The sequence below is a fragment of the Equus quagga genome, chromosome 14 (assembly GCF_021613505.1).
Source record: "Equus quagga isolate Etosha38 chromosome 14, UCLA_HA_Equagga_1.0, whole genome shotgun sequence".
In the NCBI taxonomy this organism is placed as follows: Eukaryota; Metazoa; Chordata; class Mammalia; order Perissodactyla; family Equidae; genus Equus; species Equus quagga.
The window spans coordinates 37,675,084-37,693,513 of NC_060280.1; the positions used below are offsets into that span (position 1 = coordinate 37,675,084).

At 37.5% G+C, this 18,430-nt stretch overlaps 1 protein-coding gene across 2 annotated transcripts in view; it reads right to left on the reverse strand.

Annotated features, from left to right (window-relative positions):
- Positions 1-18,430, reverse strand: part of DLG2 (discs large MAGUK scaffold protein 2) — a 1,814,300-nt gene that overhangs the window by 909,471 nt on the left and 886,399 nt on the right. For both annotated transcript variants that reach the window (XM_046685982.1, XM_046685984.1), the window contains exon 6: positions 12,522-12,683. In XM_046685982.1, coding sequence (XP_046541938.1) covers positions 12,522-12,683 — 162 coding nt within the window. The remainder of the gene's footprint in view (positions 1-12,521; positions 12,684-18,430) is intronic.

Sequence of the window (18,430 nt, forward strand, 5' to 3'; positions counted from 1 at the left end):
CTAACTGTGTGAACTTAGAAAAGTTTTTTCTAACTTCTTTGTGCCCATTTTCCTTGTCCATAAAGTGGGAAAAATAAGAAAACTTATCTTATTGTGTGGTTGAATGGAATAACTCAATACCTGTAAAGCATTTAGAATACTGCCAGCACGTATTAAGAATTCAATAAATACTACACTTTATTATTGCTATTATTTCTCCTAAAACAGTCTCTAGACGGAAAGCTTGCTGAGTGGATACAAATATAAAAAAGAAGAATTCACAAAATTGAATTTTAGACCTTAGCAACTGCATCATACCCTCTCTCCTGACAAGGAACCTAGTTGTTTTGTTAAACAAACATAAATGAAGAAATAAAGACTATTGCTACAACTAAAATCTCCTTGTTGAAGAGAACCCCAGGTTAAAGTGCACTTGATTTCAACAACAACAAAATTATACCATAGGAAATGGTGCTAGAGTGATCCTTTAGAGTTCCAAGAAGTAGGATTTGATCTATATTTGGACTTAGAGGGGTATGATTATAAATACATTGCTAGACATAGAGCAAAACTGGTTCTATTTTCATAGATTAATAATAATATTCTCTAGACGTTTAATGTGGTTAATGTATGATATCAGTAAGTTTGTTAAATAGCTCTATTTCATTACTCAAAGCTTACTAGATATCAGCTTGTTACCATGAAATAACACTTTTTAATTTTTTAAGTAATAATTTTTAAATAAACATACCAGGAATTGTATAATTAAATCAATGCTTCCCTCCCAGTAACTACCTTGAAAGATTATACACATGTTCTAACATCTTCCATAACTATCCACTAAGGAAAGTATATTTCTTTATGCTTCAGTATAGTCTTGTTTGGACTACTCAAAACCTGATCATGACCCAAACTTATTTGCTACACTTTGTTTGAACTAGCCAAAGTGACACTCACTTTCGTATGAAAGATAACATTTTGGATAATGTACCCTTGCTTAGCTGAGGTGGAGATATTCTGTAATGTAAAGCCATTATCTCAATAACAGCAAGTATGGAGATATGATAATAAGAGCCTATCTTTATTGAGAGCTCAAAGAGTTGATTGCTCTTAAATTCAGATTTGTTCTTGCATACACCTACATTTCCTACTTTTTAAATATAAAATAATTACCATTTATTGAGTACCTCCTAGGTGCTATTCTGAAGACTTTCCATGTATTATCTCAAATAATCCCTACAGCAATGCTGTGAGTTCCATATCATTATTTACAATAGGAGAGGTGTCGATAGATTTGCTAAAGGACACAGCTAGACAGCAAAGGGGCCAGAATTCGAACATAAGTAGGTCTGATTCTAAAGTCCATCAGCTTTCCACTGTATGCTGTTACTCTTATGGATTAGCTAGGAAAGAGTTAAAAATCCTACAGCCCAATCAATGTCAACAATGTATTTATGAATGTATGTGTGAGATTTGGAATCATTTCTATGTGTCTTTGCTAAAAGAAGGAATTGAAAACATGCTCACTAAAGGGTTGCAACTCCACGTTTTTAAATGGGGGAGGGGTAAAAGAGTTATGTATCAATTTAGAGCATCAGTAACAACAGCATCATTAATAACAGTATTAATTAGTATCCTTTACTGATAGGCAGCATCTCCGAGCTTTAGGGACATTATTTCTAATTCTTACAGAAAGCCTTGGCAGTAGTAAAATCTTAGTCTTAAGAAGAACTTCTGTGTGTTAACTGAGCTAACTCTTTAGGAATATCTGCAGCTACAAATAATCACTAATGACACTTACTTAGGATTATTATAAACACTCCTCATTTTTAAAAAACCAGTTATGCCTTTTATACATAACCTAATATTTCTTAGAGAAAATTCATTACTATTGTTGCTATAATTATTATATAGATGAGAGAAATAGGACATTTGGATGTCATTCTGTTGATTTATCTTTCCAAAGCAATGGTGGGAACTCATTAACCCATAGTGGGCTAGTTCTAAAGAGCATTCTTGAATTATGAGATGCTGTGGTAGGTCCTATGACTATTATTTTCTTCTTCCTTTTTTCCAACTCCTGGCTTAAATATCCAGTATTATATGAGGTATGTTATTGGTACCCTTTCCAATTAATAATAATTGAAGCAAAAAATGTTTGATTTGCATAGAATTTCAACCAGGAGCTTTTGTGCTTGGATTCAGTATATGTCTGTCAAGGCCATGTTTCACTCAACCATTTCCTCTTACCAAGGTCTTGGCCTGGAACAAAATGCATTATTCACAAGTATGTAAATCTCTGCCAAACCTGTCTTATGTTTTTATTAACTAAGAGCTTCTCAATTTAGCCTCACAAATCTCAGCTACTTCCCCAAGACCAGATGCTTCCTGAACCATCAGCTCAGCTACTTCTGCCATCTAGTGGCAAGAAACAGAAATGAAAGGATTTTACATTTTGGAAAATTACTAATTTTTAAAAAATAGTAACATCAGCTTAATTTTCTAATTAGTAATATTACTAAAAAACACGATGGCTAGAAATTAAAAAAATACATTGTTTTTTCAGTTGATGATGAGGACCCCAAGACTATTATAGTCAATTATATCTCAAGATATTTTCTTTCTTTCTTTTTTTTTAATTATTGATCAAGTAACAAGTATTTAAAAGGCATTCGGTGTTTGGCCAACATGATCCTAGGCACTATAGAGGAGTGCATATTTTTGTATGTATAAAATATGATCCTCTTGGGGGCCAGCCCCGTGGCCAAGGGGTTGGGTTCACGCACTCTGCTTTGGAGGCCCAGGGTTTCACCGGTTCCAATCCTGGGTGCAGACTTGGCGCCGATCATCAAGCCATGCTGAGGCAGCATCCCACACGCCACAGACAGAAGAACCCACAACTAAAAATACACAACTTTGCACCAGGGGGCTTTGGGAGAAAAAGGAAAAATAAAATCTTTAAAGAAAATATATATATATATGATCTCCTTTTACTAGAAACTCATAACTCAGTTAAAAAAATAGAAATATCAATCCACTAAGGGCTAAACATTGTGGTGAATTACTCACTGCTTCCTGGTCTCCTCAGTAGGTCCTTCTCTCTGTAAAACCACAACCTGGTGGTCTTGTTTCCTGTTTCAGTCCTCAGCGTTCTCTTCCCTCTGTCCTGAGCAATCCCATTTATACTGCTTCAACCACACTGATGACTCCCAAGTTTCCATTTCTACATCAGAGCATTCTGAATTCCCAGATCTTTATTTCAAAATCCTTCTACCTGGGTGCAACATAAATATCTTGAACTCAATTATTCAAATCTAAACTCAGGATCTTTTCTTCCCACCCTAAAATCTGCTCTTCATCTGGCGTTCTTGATTTCATTTCATGATACCTCCTCTATGCAATTGGTCAAATAAAAAATTTGTGAATTAACCTCTATTTCTTTTTCTCCTCTACTTTCTATACTTAATAGGTGTCAGAGTCCTGATGATATGTCTTCCTTAATAAGCTTTCTAATTGTGGGGGACTGGAATTGGCCACCCCAAGATATGTCTCTTTGGCACGAGGATTATTTGGGGTTGGTTATTTTTAAAAGCTGCAGACATGAGAGAAACTCTGAAAAGCAGAAGTTACCCTTTGTAGGAGACATTTACCTTTGTAAAGGGAATCTCCATCTGTACCAGGAAGAAGGGGGAATAACTTCATCTCTAGAAACTCATACCAATGCAGAAGGCAAGGACTTAAATCTGCATAATGACCTTACTCTTGTTTGCTGTGCTTTTCTGGTAATCTCCCATAACTCACTCCCCCCATCCCCAACATCCTCCTTTGTCTTTAGCTGAGAGTGGTATTTAAGGCGACAGCTTCTGCCATTTTGGTGAGTTACTCAATTTTTCTGGGTCTCTCCCATGTACACATATTATAAAGCTTTGTTTAATTTTCTCCTATTATTCTGTCTCACATGAATTTAATTCGTTGTCCGGCCAGAAGCACCCAGAGTGGGTCTTCCTCCCCTACATAATCAACCCCTCCCAATGCCTCTGCTTTATCTTAGAGCTTGTCCACCTGTCACATTTTACCTGATGTCCTTGATTGTGATATCACCCTTTTCTTGTTTTTCTTCCACTCTGCTACATGACATGAGTAATGATCTAATTTGCAAATCTGACCAGGTCTCTCTCCTTTTTTAATTGTGTAGTCACTCCTCATTACCTATAAGGTGAAGTCCAATCTCCACATAAAGCTCTTCATTTTCTGTTCCTACCCACCTCCCTTGCTTTATGGGCTTTGGGCCCAGTCCTGTACCCCTTTTTAATCCTTACATCGCTTCCCTCTGCCTTACTCAACTATCTGTAATTTCCAGAATTCTTCTGTAGTGCTACACAATTACTAGTGTCTAGGACAGCCTTGACCTTTCTCCCTTATCTCCTACTTCCTTCAAGTCAAAAATGACCCCCTCTATAATGCTTTCTCTGACCACACTCCTCCCTAGCTCTCCAATCTCAGAGAAAATTAAACAATTTTTCTAGGTCTTGGGAGAATTTACCTCTTCTTTGCTGCTTTCTTTATTGCACATAACATGATATATTGTATGTATACATCTCTAAACTTGTGAATCTAACTATAGTGTGTAAGTTCCTCTTCGTATCCTCAGGGAATAACATAGAACCCAGCATTCAGTAGGAGGTCAAAGAGACTTTACTGTACAAATGAATGAATGAATGAATGAATCAATCAATCAATCCATACACATAAAAGATTCTGTTCATATTAAAATTAATTGCATCTCAGAAATCCTAGATGATTTTCCCAATGTTACCCAGCCACAAAGTGCAGAGTCAGGATTCAAATATATATTTTGTGGCTCCAAACCCCATGATGTTTTATAATAATCACAATACTTTCTGCTTGGAGGTAATGAAAACCTGGACTGGGATGGTAGCTGTGGATAGAAAGAGGAAGGTGAGAACAGCAAGACATTTGAAAACAAAGAAAGAAATTAAAGTGAAAAAAATTTCAAAAATAACCCCAAAGTTTCTAGTTTAGAATATTGAAATAACACTAATTCATACAACTCCTAATAACAAAACATCAATAGCAGTAAGGATAGCTAACATTTTTGTGTATTTCTTATGTTTTAAGCTCTGTGCTAAGATTTTGTATAGATTTTCCTCACAAACTTCACAAAAGCATATGAGTTGATGCCACTATTTTGCAAATAAAAAACTCAAGGCTTAAGGAATTTAAATAATTTGAGGAAGCTCACACAGCTAGTAAGTAGAGGACTGGGTATTTGTATCTGGTTGAGTCTAATTCCAGGGTCAGAATAAATTTTTATGCTATTATTTTCTATTGGTTGTATTTGCCATAGTCTATGTGTCTGTTGTAGTATTTCCAAAAGTGTATGTATCCAACCAAAAGATAATTTTATTTGGCACAAAGCGTTCCATGACCAAACATGTTTGGGACATACTGTGTACTAACCATATCCCAATCTTAGAGGTTTATGTGCATATTATCATATTAAAGATTCTTAGAAATACTTCAATAAGTTATTAGATTTAACTTCTCAAATGTTTTCAGCATTCACCCCCTTATTTTCCTTATAAAGCTGACCAATTGCACCAAACACACTTTGAGAAATCCTGGTCTAGTTTCATTGTAGATGCCAACAAGAGAGAAAAAAGAAAAACAAAATAAAAATAAGATGTGGTCCAGCTCATAGAAGCTTACACATTTATTAAGAGCAAGGATAATGGCATATCCGGAGGAAAGGACAATACGTAGTTCAACAAAAATTATTTAGAACAATAGAATGAGGTGTATATAAAAATGCTAACTATGCAGGACACACTAACTTCATGTGTTATAGGATATTATGACCAGCTGGAGTCAGGCAAGAGTTAATAGGAAAAGCTTCATGGAGGGAGAGGATTTATTGCACTATTGGTTAAATTGTACTTTCCTATAAGCAGGCTCTGGCAACTCTGGTAAGAAAATAGTCAGTGGAACAAAGTAAACTTTGTTATTTTTCTTGTCTGCAGTTCTGTATATCAGCTTCCCCATGCCTGAGCAATCCCCCCTATAATGTCTCCAAACTTGTACAACCTATGTATTCTCCATATATGTTTTCCCATATATATTCAACAAATGCCCAATTGTCAAAGGGTATGTAAGTCTATCTCAACCTCTCATACTCTCACTTTCCAGTAAAGCTTCCCAGAACTGTTTACTCCAATTTCAAAGAGAATTAGAGGACAGAAAATTATATTTATCTGATTAAAGCAATTCACACCAATCTATGAAAGATAGCTTCAATCTTCCTTGTAAATAGTCATTGAATCTAAGACAGCTTTGACTGTAAGACACAACATTTTTTATGTAATCTAGAAGGTGCTGCCAATTTTAATTGCAAGATGCCATTGATTTTAGGACACATCCAGATTTCAGATATGTAATACATGAGGAACTATGAGGTTTAAAATTGATTAAATTCTGTATCAGTGATGATCGAATAAGGGAGAAGAGGACAACAGAAAGGGAAAAACAAGAAGTCTGAGCCTTGATTTCCTGCTCATTTTAATGTCAATATCACCAACCTTCCAGAAGGCAATTATTCATAACAGTGCCCATATTGCCACTGACAAATAATTAGTATTTGTTGAAAGACTGAGGATATAATAATGAATAAAGCTGACATAAACCCTGACCTTGAGGATGTGGGGGACTGGCATTGGCCAACCCAAGATATGTCTCTTTGGCATGAAGATTATTTGGGGCTGGTTACTTTTTATAAACTGCAGACGGGAAGGAGGCTCTGAGGAGTGGAACTTGCTTGCCCTTTGTTAGGAGACATTTACATTGTAAAGGAAATCTCCATCTGTAAAGGTGTCTCCCTCTCTGTACCAATAAGAAGAGGGGGGTGACCTTATCTCTAGAAACTCTTAATCAGTGTCAAAGGCAAGGACTTATATCTGCATTTGTTTACTGTACTTGTGTGGTAATCTCCCGTGATCGACTCCCCCTCCACCCCCAACATCCTCCTTTGTCACTAGCTGAAGATGATATTTAAGGTGGGGGCTTCAGCCATTTTGGCGAGTTGCTCAGCTTGCCTGAACCTCTCTCATGTATACATGTTATAAAGCTTTGTTTAATTTTCTCCTGCTATTCTGTCTCATGAGAATTTAATTCGTTCTCCGGCCAGACGAACCCAGAGAGTGTAGAGGAAACGTCGTCCTCCCCTACAAGGGCATCAATATAATGATGGCAATACTGATAGTAACTTTATAAAAATAAAACTAATGGTTATGAAGTAAAAGTAGAATTTAAACAACCAGTTGGATTTCTGGTCTAACAAATGTCATCTTAACATGAAACAGAACATAAAGAGTAGCTTTATTCATTTATTGATTGATAGTTGAATGTATAACTTCTACATTGCTTATCTCTGAAAATGATGATAGTTTATAAAATTAAGCACATATAGAATACAAATTAAAAAAGTGAATAACCAAATAAAAATTACAGATATAGATCTTGCCAGGTCCTGAGAAGGAGAAATGTGAGCACTGTGGTGGGCTGGATTTACCTGGGTTCTAACCAATGACACACGTACCTAGTGTGCAGAGTATATCTCAATGTGAAAAATTCTGCAAATGCTCAAAACAAAGTGTGTCTCTTTTGCTCAGAAAAAATTCTTATAATCTTCAAAAATTTTGCAAAAGGAAACTAGGCCCAAATACAACTTTTTGTCCTGGGAGCAGAATGTAGTCCCTTGGGAGTTTACTACTAGGTGGATTAAAATGTTTTAAAGACAGAACATATTTTCCTTCTGTTGCCTCATAATGTTCTCCTCTCTCACTACTCTTCATGATTTTCATTTAGAAAATCAAATTTTGTACACATTCTCTTATATTTTATGTCTATTTAATTTTTAGGAATAAGGCCATATGAAAAAAGAACCTTCGATTTTTATACACATGAAGTCAATAAACGAAAATTTGAATCTAAGACCTCTTTAAAAATAGCAGAACAGTTTAGAGGAAGATGATATAGCAGGAGTGATAAAGAATACAGTCTTTGGATCCAGAGAGACCTGAGTTAAGAATACTAGCTTTTCTATTTACTAGTTCTTTGGTTGAAGGTAACTATTTAATTTTTAAATCGGGTATCATACCTCACAGAGATAAAATGAGATAAATGAAATGAGTGATTTTAAGGTATTTGTCATGGCAGCTGGCTGATGATAATAACAAGATCAAAAACAACCTTTGGTGAGTGCTTACTATGTGATAGGCACTTTCTAAGCAATTTACATGTATTATTTCATTTAATTAGTACAAAAATCTTATTAGGTAAATATTATTATTACCTTTGTTTTACAGATGAGGAACCTGAGATAGAGAGGTTAATTAACTTGATCAAGTTCACACAGCTACTAAATGAAAGGACCAGGATTTAAATCCAGGCATTCTTATGTCCAGGTTCTTAAAAATAAGCCCGCCCACCCTCCCTCCTCCGCTTTTCCTCTTCCTTTCTCCCTTTCTCTGTCTCCATCTCTCTCTCTTTAACAAATACTCTGTAAAGGGTACTCTGCTAGGTGTCTGGAGTCTCAGATTATGCAAGCTTTAGGAATTTGAATTTCTGTTGCAGAGAAAGAATAAATAACAAATAATTAGAAGTCAGGTCCCCTAGAAGAGTAACATGGATATTGAAAATCATGTTTTACTGCTCTGTGTTTCCCCATCACCTATGATGGTGCACATAGTAAACACTCAATTAATATTTACTGAATTGACCTAAACCGAAAAGAAAATTCTCATGCTTTATTATAAGCCACTTTCTTCTGCGAAAGATTCTAGGTAGCATCTGAAGAGAAAGCATCCCCATCTTGAGGCACAGAAAACAAATTCCCTTGAGTTCACCGCTAAATTGCATTTGTCCTTCCAACCCCATACTTCACACTGGCCAAGGCATAATGAAAACAGGCTAAGCAAGCCCATCCATCAGCCAGGCAGCGTGTGTGCACCAGAGGCAGATGAATCTCAGAACCGAGGCTTTGAGTGATCCGTGTGATGGAAGAAACAATTGCCAGACCTGAAACTGAGATTACTCAGCTAATGATTCAGAGCCTGCTCGACGCCACATTTAAACTGTTGTCCAGCAATCTCACTCTGTTTAGGCGGCCATAGGTAAATTTCCTAATTAATACTAGAGAGCCACATTGCCTCTGAAGCAGGATTCAGGGGGCATTATCTGATTATATTTTTTGCCTCCTCACTCTTCTCCCTTCCAGTGCTTGACCTGAGAGTACCAGACAGATCAAAGAAGACAAAGAGGTTGAAAATATGGCAGGTCTGATTGAGAATTTGTAACTTCTTCGCATTTCTCTAGGCCCAATAGCTTCCTTTATGAGAAAATAAGACAGATTTTAATCATGGCAGGTTTTCCAAATACTTGAACTGTGATAAGATCATAACCCCCTAACAACTTGACTGGGAAACGTGCCCTGGTGCTATAAAAATACATGTGCTTCAGCCTCATAGTGCAGCCCTGTGCTGGAGAGCGAGCCTCATGTGCTCATCTTTTCAAATACATTCAGTAGCTTCAGGTTGGCAGCCTGAAATCAACCACGGTGGGAGTATCTACACTATGAAATTGGCAAACTCTACCCATCAGGTTGTTTTCTTTTTCTAGAATAATCGTGCACATTTATCCCTATCACTATTGCTGATAGAAGAAAGGTCCACAGTCTCTTCATTAAGACAATCTAAAAGTACATCTTGTTCAGCATAAACAACACCTCTAGAGAGGTAACGAGGGAAAAGTCCTGGCTCCAAAATAGCTACCTCACAGCCTGGGTGCAGAAGTCCTGGGGGAACTCAGCTTCCCGTTCTCTTCACAACACCTTGGGGATCACACCACTGAGCTGGTGGTTCCAGAGTGGAGAAAAATCTATTCTAAACTTGATGCTTCATATCAGAGGTTTATTATTTATAGGTGGCTACTTTTTATTTTTTTTTTGGAGGACGATTAGCCCTGAGCTAACATCTGCTGTCAATCCTCTTCTTTTTGCTGAGGAAGACTGGGCCTGAGCTAACATCCGTGCCCATCTTCCTCTACTTTACATGTGGGGCGCCTACCACAGCATGGTGTGCCAAGCAATGCCATGTCTTCACCCGGGATCCAAACCAGTGAACCCTGGGCTGCCAAAGCAGAACGTGCGAACTTAACTGCTGCGCCACTGGGCCGGCCCCCGCATAGGTGGGTATTTTTAAAATTGACGTGAGATGCCTACAGTAAAAGATATCACTACAGTAAAACTATAAAAACCAATATTTTTTTAAAAAAAGAACAGAATAAGAAATAAGATAGAAGGGAGAAACACAAACAGAAAACCCAAGCTAAGGAAAACCACCAAAGTTGATACTTAATTCTGAGATTCATGGAAAACAAAGAATAAAGGGGAACTAGGAAAGATTCCTTTACATCTGAGATCAGACCTTCAGAAAAGCAAACTTTCTCTTCAACTCTAATAGATATTTTCCAAATGAGGCATTAAGGAGCATAACACATGGTGTAATCACCCAAACTGTAGATGTTCAGATAGTTACATTACAATGTATATGCTGATAACTTAATAATATACAAAATGAAGGTCCCATCATGCTTTTTTATTTTGTTCATATTTTTTACTGTGACCAGGCTAGCTTTAGACTAGCCTCAATTATCCTACTCAGCTTGCAGCCTTTGGGAGCTGCACTGTAGAGTTGACTAAAAATGAAGTGCTAGGAAGAGGAGAAAGACAAGTTGGGAGGGAAAAGAAGGAAGGGAGGCTCCACAGCGGTTCTTCCAACCAGTTAGAAAGAAGAAACTGAAATTGCAATACTCTCCATGCAATCCAGTCTCCCAGCTCTGTCTCTTCTCAGTTTATACTGGTCAGCACACAGAGTAAGAATGAGCATTTGTTTGCAAAGATGAAACTATCCTTAAACAAAGAAGGTATTCATCTGACCACAGAATAGAATCATCGATTCCTAGAGTTAGACTGGACCTTAGAGACAATTCTGTGTACCCTCCCGCTGAAGGAGTCCTTTCTCCAATACCACTACCAGGTTGTCGTCAGGCCTGGGAGATGTCTGGGGACAGGGAACTCCTGCTTCACACAGTAGTCTACATCTTTTTGGGGGTAGCTCTTACTGTCAGGAGTCGTGGTCTTATACTGATCCTAGATATACATTCCTGATTGCTATGCCCGGTGGTCGTGCTTCTGCCCTCTGGGTAACACCAATATCATGTTTTCCACATGATGGCCCTTAAAGTGTAAGAAGGTAAATCCTCTATCCTCCAACAATAATCTTTTCTTCTCCAGGTTAAACACACCCATTCCATCAGTCATTCAATGATTTCCAAAGACACTCTGGGAAGAATTGAACAATGAATTCCAGAGGCAAAATATTTACATATTTTTTACATATTACAAAATGTTTACTCGAATTTGACAACTAGCGTAATATTTTAATTAATTGGTGGTAACTAGAGCTAATTTATTTGACAATATATTTTTAGGATGCTAGAGTATTTAAAATGTATCAAATTTTGGAACTATAATAAACATAATTTAGCCTTTCTTTGATGTTTTGGAAGGTATAATATGATCCCAGAAAGCATCGGGGTCACCTGTATGGCTGTAGTTTTTTATTGTGACACAGCTATATGGAAGTGCTGGTAAAGTGAATGTTCTGGCTAACAAAACAAAAGAAAATTTTCTTTAGCAATAGCCAAGGAGTTATTTGGTAGTTTCTTGGTTTTGTTTGGTTTTTCATTTCAGTTCTCTTGCATTACATCTTTGACTCTGGTTCCGTTTTTCTTTTTTAACTTTAGTCAACATTTATAAGCTTTTATCCAAAGCGCAAAGTCCCACAGCATCAGCAAAGAAAAAGTAGTAATTTGCAGTCAAGGAGCACAGAAAATCCTGATTCTCATTTAATTGTCCCTTGTCAAAATACTGTTTATCAAGAAATTATTTAAAATTAAAGAGAAAAGGTAGAAAGTGTTAGAAAACTATGACACCAAATAGAAGGAAATACAGTGTAAAACAGAGGTGTCGATGAGCTAACTCACACATATTCCTTTCTAGTCTAGATGGTAGGGCAATTACGAGGTGTTGCTGCATTATATTTATTTCCTTTGTTTTCTCTGGGACCGGGAATAGAGATGGAGAGAAAGCATTTGAATGAAACCTTGATACACACCTGGGCTTTTTAAATATGCGGTCAGTTTATTTTCCTTTTCAGTTTTTCACCCTTGGCTCTTTCCTTAGCCCATTCTCAGCAACTAAAAGGATTTTCCCGACATTCAAACAACTGTGAGAAGAACTGCCCTGTGTCAAGAATTCCAGGTAATCCTCCAAACCACAGAAAGACCTGTGGCAACCATAGGCCACTGGAATGTTTTAAAGAACCGCATTTAATTGGGCCAGCAAACATTGCCCTGAACAGTGCCGACCAACCGCTGCCACCGTCTCTAAGAGCAATCTAACTGACCTTCAGAGGAGAGATGTGAGACTGCAAGACGTATCCGTGGACATTTTCTATTTGAGACAGGTTCTTTTCCGATACATGCACGAGTTCAGGGCCTCTCACTTCATGGGTTAGTCGAGGTAAGGAATGATCGTGTGGAGCATCCTCATCTTGGTATCGATACTTCTAGGAGAAAAGACAAGAAAGGAAAAAAAGCATTAGTGTTTGCAAAGGTTCTGAACTTCATATTCTAACTCCATTTACAGGATACAGTAAGTACCTAGTGTTGATGTCACCAAACAGGCTTTGCTGCAGGCTCTTTTTGATGGTCACCACAAACCAGCTCAAACGCAAGCAAAACCGAACCAACCATCAATATCGACCAATGCTGATGACTTGTTTTTGCCTGATAACGTACTATCTCTGTTTATAAGCTACAGAAGTGCAACAAGTGAAACTGAGACAATTTACCCAAGTAGGTGAGGAGGTAACCCTCCAAATGACTGGAGTAGCTAAGTATGTGCTCAAATTTCTAAGTCAAGGATGGAGAAGAAAAAGTACTGAGCAAGAAAACAGAATTCTGATACAACCTTTTCAGGAAACTTAATTTTGCTTCAGAATATGTGAAAGGCTTAAGTTCCCACGGAAATGAAGAAAAATTTTTTTACCCACATTATTTGTATTGGACTCAAAAGGAAGACATTCTTCTCTTCCTTTCATACCCAAAGAGGAAAAGCATTGATTTGGGTTAGTCAGATTTGGGGCCAAAAAAAAAAAATCACAATTTCCAGGTATGGAGTTTTTTTTTTTTAAAGAACTTCAAAAATCAGGGCAAAGGGTCAGACTACATTCAGATGATTTCCTGAGGGGAAAGAGGTCATAGTTCCCTTTCTCAGAATCCTTTTTCCTCTTTTCTTTACCACCTTTCTTCTACATGCCTGTAACAGTCAGAGCATCCTCAGACAAAGGCCATCCTTTGAGTCTTCCAAGTAGACCTAAGGAAGCTGGCAGAGAGGGAAAGAAGTCAGGACAAGGAATGGTCTGAGGGAATGTAGCCATGACCATGGGGTCAGTCTCCATCTTCAGCCTTGGCCTAGGTCTCTGCCCTATATTTCTATGTCTCTTTGTTTCTCTCCCCTTTTCCTCCGGAGCTGCCCCACTAGAGTCCACTGTTTCAAGGCAGTTGGGCTACCTGGGAAAGAAAAAAGAAAACATTCTACATCCCACCTCCAACCCAGCTAATAAAATGCTAGTTTGTCTTACTTTGGCTTTTTTCCCTGTGCATGGACCAGGGGTATTAGGGGCAGGGGTCCAAACATCATCGTAACACTGTCTCAAGCTTTACTGTGATGTCTTACCTCTTCCCAGTGTGCCATTACTGTTATCATCAACAGTTATTTTTATCATGTCAGATTACTAACAGTATGTCTTCCTACAAATCATGCCTACAGTTTTTTCATTTTTAAGGTAAAAAATATGATTTCTTGGACATCAGTTCTCAGTCTGACTCATAATCTGACATTAACAAGAAGAACTACCCAGGGTTGGTAATTCAATCTGTTGTCCATTCTTACTCAGAAGTTGATTATCAGTACTTGTATTTTCCAGGGAGGCTTTCTGTAATGTTCCAAGCTTAATATTTGTTTCAAAAGAAAAATTACAGCTAACAGTTATCTTTATTGCAGTTTGAAAGGACTCTCATCTCTTTCTTCCATTGAAATCCTTCTTACCTATGATGCTCCATTGCACTTATGAGAAAACGAACACTCAGAGAAGTTAAGGGACTTGTCTAGGGTCACCTACCAGTGGGCATCAGAGCTGGGGCCCTGTCCACATAATTTGAATCTGATTCCTTCCTCTTCTATCATCAGCCTCTCCTCCACTCCCATAAGGAGATGAAGCCCAAGTCTGATAACTGAATTAGCAGCTTGGTAGAAGACACATCATTGAGAACACACAACAAAATGAGGTTGGAGCATTTCTGTGAATTGCAAAGTACCATACTTCTGTTTTCCCAAACCTATGAATAATTTGGGAAGTTAATCTGCCTCAGAAACATGGGTTCAATTTAACATTTATTCTTGATCAGTTATGTGTTCATTGGGAGTGGAATAATGTCATACATACGCCAATTTTAGTGTCTCTGGCTTTCAGCCCATCTGCCCTCCACATCTCCTCTCCCTCTTCAGTTCTCTCTCAGGGATGTACTACCATCTATCCAGTCACCCGAGCCAGAAAAGTGGGAGTCAGTCAGTCTCCATCTTCTCTTTCACAGTCCACCATATGCCAATTTAATAAATCACTGAGTCTGTGTAGTTTATATCTTAAGTAATTCTTGAGTCTACTCCATCCTCCTTCCCCACCACCAACCACTGCCCACATTTAGGTTCTCATCAGCTCTCGGCTAGGCCACCGCAACAGCCTCTGGAATGGCTAGACTGCTGCTGAGATTGCCCCCTTCCTGTCCATTCTCTACAGTGCACCAGGGGGCTTTGTGCATCACAAACTGACAAAGTCCTTCTGTTTAAAATGCTCCTATGGCTCCCACTGTCCACAGGAAGAGCTCAAGATTCCTTACCCTGCCATGAGCTACCACCCAACACCACTAGATAAGCTGAGCCCCCATTACTTCTGAACTCTTTTATCTCACCACTCCCACCTCTGGGTGGAATAAATAGATACAAACAAATCATTACTTCTAGTTATTTGAGCTTTTTAACAAATTGTGATAAAGTGTACACAACATAACATTTACCATCCTAGCCATTTTTAAGTGTACAGTTCAGTAATATTAAGTATATTCACAATGATGTATAACCAATCCCCAGAACATTTTCATCTTCAAAACTGAAACTCTATACCCATTAAAAAACAGCTCCTCGTTTTCCCTTTCCCAGCCACTGGCACTACCATTTTACTTTCTATTTTTATGAATTTGACTACTCTAGATACTTAAAATCATACAGTAATTGTCTTTTTATGACTGGCTTGTTTCACTTAGCATAAAGTCCTCAAGGTGCATCCATGTTGTAGTATGTGTCAGAATTTTCTTACTTTTTAAGGTTAAATAATATCCCATTGTACATATATACTACATTTGGTTATCCATTCATCTGTCAATGGAAATTTTGATTGTGTCTACCTTTTTGATATTGTGAATAATGCTGCTATGAACATGGGTGTACAAATATCACTTCAGAAGCCTGCTTTCAGTTCTTTTGGATATATACCCAGAAGTGGAATTGCTGGATCATATGGTAATTCCATTTTTAGTTTTTTGAAGAATTTTTTAAGCTTAAAATTTAACATATGTGAAGCCATATTCACATCGTTCATGACAGTCAGGAAATGCTTGTGTTCTGAAACATAAAGATGTAAGGGCACTAAAAGTAAAATTTTTCAAAGTTAAAATGATTACTGTGGTTCCTCAAGGATTCCTACAGTAGGATTCAATCAGTTTAGAGAAATATTTCATTCAGAAAAATATACATCCCACTGAATTGTTTGGATAAATAATTATCAGGATACAAATGATACACTTAGTTGAACTTATGTGGTGTTGCAAAGAACTTAAATTGATTATTCCCATAAATTTAAGACCCATTTTAAAAACCAAGAAGGCCTTAAATCAGATGTTAAAGCCAATCTTGGTACTCAATTAAAATTTTATTAGTAAAAATTATTCATTTTAATATTCATTGATCTTTTAGGCCTCAAATTTGACATTCTCTTTTCTGGGAAGGTTTCACAAACTGCAAGTTTGAGATTTTATGGGTGTTCCCATAGCTCCCTATACTCCCCCAATCAGAAACTCTATCGTGCTATCTGCTTGTGACTTTATTTTGTTAGTTTTTACATTTAACTATAAGATTGCCTGAGGACTGAGACCATTTAGATCCTGTTCATCCTCATATCTCCAGTCCTTAGCCAAGCAACTGGCACATACGTTCCATAAGTATTTGTTGAATAAATTTATGAATGACAATTGAACAAATGGATAAAATGGGTATCAGTTGTTTAAACTACAAAGTTATTTTAGCTGCTGGATGCAACCTCTTTCATTGTAAAAGATTATGAACTCAGGTTCAAGCAAAAAAGACAACTGCATCATTTGCTTGACACAATCTTAAAGGATATCAGATTCTTAAGTATTATATACTCTCTCCTCATCGTGCCTTTCTGTAGTAATATATACGAAGAATATAAACTGAATAAGAACAAGTTTTTAACCTTGAGAAGACTATAAATTATTGAGTTATACATATGTGCAGCCCAGTCATGATACAGAGTGATAACCACTCTAAGTATAAACTGACTTCTGTGAGAGCAGAAATGGGTCATCAACAATTCTGTCTGAAGGTTCCCAGTTTGAAATAGGATCTAGAATGACGATGGAAAGAGGTAAGAGGTATTCTAAGCAAAGGCAATAACACGTGCAAAGAGGATAAATGATAGGAGGGGATGATGTTTTGAGGGAACAGTGAGATCTTAAAGTAGATTGTAGCAGATGCTATTTTACCCCCACCCAAATCCATGGCACTCTCTTATACATTCAAGGCCCATGTCTGCAAACTTCTCAGGAAGATTGTCCTTGGGTAATTTTCACTCAGATGTATCTGGGAGTTATACTGGAACCCCCAACTCCCACACCTCAAAGTGAAACAAACTCAGTGGTTCAAATTACACTCCAAAGCACCTGATGAGATCAATTTGAAGCTAGACTACATCTGGGCTTACATTCTTGCAGAACTTCTTAGTGCTTCCCTTACTCCCTTAAGAGTTTCTCTTGGGAACTACCTCCCATAAATCATTCGCACACTAATCCCCATTTTAGGTCTGCTTCTGGTGAACCTGATGAAAGATTTGGATGGAGCCTGGGATGTGAGGTGGAGTGTGGCAGGAGACAAGGCTGAAAGACAGATTGCTATTTATTGTGAAACCATCAATAAATAAAAGGGAACCATCAGAGGGAACCATCCAAGAGACCTTGGACCTTACAATACTCTTCCTGGTGCCAGGCAAATATTCCTCTCTTCTTTTTCTTCCAGTTTTCTGCAGGAGATGACTAAGCAAGAGATAACAAGAAGTGATGAGAAGTACCAAATTTAACTCAAATACAAGCTTCCAAAGGAATCACTCTGATATGGCAGAGTGGAATCTCTCTGCTTGGATTCAACTTTGGCTGGACAAAAATTATTTTTTGATTTGTAATACTAAGATTAATATTAATGTTAACACTAATGTTAATATTAACAGAAATACTAATGCTAATGCCAATACTAAAACCAATAATAATAGTAGTTACAGTTAATGTGCCAGGAACTGTGCTAAATGCTTTATACACATCATCACATCTGAGAGATAGGTATTATTATTCTCTTTATCTGAGACTTGGATAGTTAAGAATTTTTTCCAAGATTACAAATCTGGTGAATGGCAAGCTAGGTTTCACACATGTTAGTCTGACCCTAGAGCTAGAATACTTAAATATTCTTCTAAACTGGTTAGGTCTCAAAGATCTCAAGAGGCCAACTTTATCTTCAGGAAATATAACTCATAGGAAATCTTCAAGAGTCATCTAACAAGGGAGATTAAACAACTTCACAGAGGTCTCACCCTGATTTAAGAATCAGCTCTAATATTCTGGGTAATTCTGAGCCATCTTTCATTCTAGGTCTCATCAATTAAGTATCGATGCCATTCTGTGCACCTTTGAGGGTTTCCATATTGGTTGTAAAAGAAGGGCTGTTTGAAGAAGGCCTCTGTTTGGAAATCTGTGCCTTCCTCTTTTCCTCTACTCAGTTTTGTCCATTGGAGGGGACTCTGGAGCAAAAGAAACTTTTGTAAACAGATTATATTTTCTCTCCTAGCTCTTATGGGAGTGAGGTAGAAGATGTGCTCAAGACAGGGAAGACTGATGTACTATTCATGTC